Source organism: Brassica napus, chromosome A2 (genome assembly GCF_020379485.1).
Source record: "Brassica napus cultivar Da-Ae chromosome A2, Da-Ae, whole genome shotgun sequence".
Classification (NCBI taxonomy): domain Eukaryota; kingdom Viridiplantae; phylum Streptophyta; class Magnoliopsida; order Brassicales; family Brassicaceae; genus Brassica; species Brassica napus.
This window is the reverse complement of record NC_063435.1, coordinates 4714288-4715704: the sequence shown is the minus strand read 5'-3', so window position 1 is coordinate 4715704 and position 1417 is coordinate 4714288. Positions and strand designations below refer to the sequence as shown.

The 1417-nt window shown below is 34.1% G+C and overlaps 1 protein-coding gene across 1 annotated transcript; it reads left to right on the top strand.

Moving 5' to 3' along the window:
- The first annotated feature begins 228 nt into the window (after nucleotides 1-228).
- On the top strand, nucleotides 229-944 carry LOC106431407 (zinc finger protein 2-like). The gene has a single exon (XM_013872205.3). It carries the CDS (start codon nucleotides 244-246, stop codon nucleotides 790-792), a length of 549 nt encoding a protein of 182 aa, XP_013727659.1. The 5' UTR covers nucleotides 229-243; the 3' UTR covers nucleotides 793-944.
- The last annotated feature ends 473 nt before the right edge of the window (nucleotides 945-1417 follow it).

The window sequence follows — 1417 nt, the reverse complement described above, 5'->3', positions numbered from 1 at the left end:
AAAGTGTGACGATGTGAAAAAAAGAAAAAAAGTTTGATAATTTATAATTTTTTTAATATGATTTTAGGTTTCAAATGTGTGGTCCCAAACAAAAGAGGAAAGTTACTAATTTCCAAAAATTGTGGGGTCATTTTAGTTACACCAATGACTTTAGTTAACAAAAACTACCTCAGTAGTTATAACTGCCTTATGTTGTTATTAAAAACTTAAAACTGACTTAGAGTGTAATATTCTCTAAATATAATGCCCCTTAACCCCAAACTCTTCAAACACACTTCTTTCTTCTCATTTTCTCTAACCTCTCCCTTTCTCTCTCACTCACTCTCTAAACTTTTAGGTATGGACTTCCAGCCAAACACATCTCTACGTCTGAGCCTACCAAGTTACAAGAATCACCAACTAAACCTAGAACTTGTCCTCGAGCCTTCTTCTACGTCTTCTTCTTCTTCCACAAACTCATCATCATGTTTGGAGCAGCCTAGGGTATTCTCTTGTAACTATTGTCAAAGAAAGTTTTACAGCTCTCAAGCTTTAGGTGGCCATCAAAACGCTCATAAGCTAGAGAGAACCTTAGCCAAGAAGAGTCGAGAACTCTTTAGATCCTCAACTACTGTTGATTCTGATCAACGTTACCCGTTCTCCGGCCGGTTTGAGATCTACGGCCGTGGCTATGAAGGATTTGTCGAAAGCGGTGGCCGGATGGACTTCTCAGGCCGTGGTGTGTCGGAGAGTGGTCTTGATCAGGATCAGGATCAGGAGATGAGTCACCTTGACTTGTCGTTAAGGCTCTAAAATAGTTTTTATTTTGTTAGAAATATAATCATCTCAATTGTTAATCCTGAATTAAATGTTTTTCAATAAGTCTATTTCTTACCAGTCATGTTTTTAATGTAAAATCGAATCAAAATTTAGTTTTGAAAGATGGTATCTATGTTTTTGTTTTATTGTTTTTCCTCTTTTTACAAAAAAAATTAAGAAAGTATATTTGGATCTAGTTAAAAGAAGTTAAAAATGAAGGAATGGTTATTTTAGTTATGCATAGTATGAGCACATATACTACTGCATTATAAAATGGATGAATGTCGCGTATATATCATACATTATTGATCAGTATAATATCATTGCGCCCCGACAAGGAGACATCTGCTGCGGAACTATACTAGTATAACATTTATCCACATATGGTATCAATAAATACATACATATACCCGTATTTTCACTAATAATTATATATTACTTCTCCTTGAGATAATTACGTCATCCAGTAATCAGCTTTATCTTATTTTCTTTTCTCACTAATTAATATAATAATGAGTGTCCGAGGTTTTCATGATATATTCCCTCTAGGTACATTTACTACATGAGCATTTTACCATGTTTGGATTTGATATCATGTTAGATACATTCAACTTTTAGA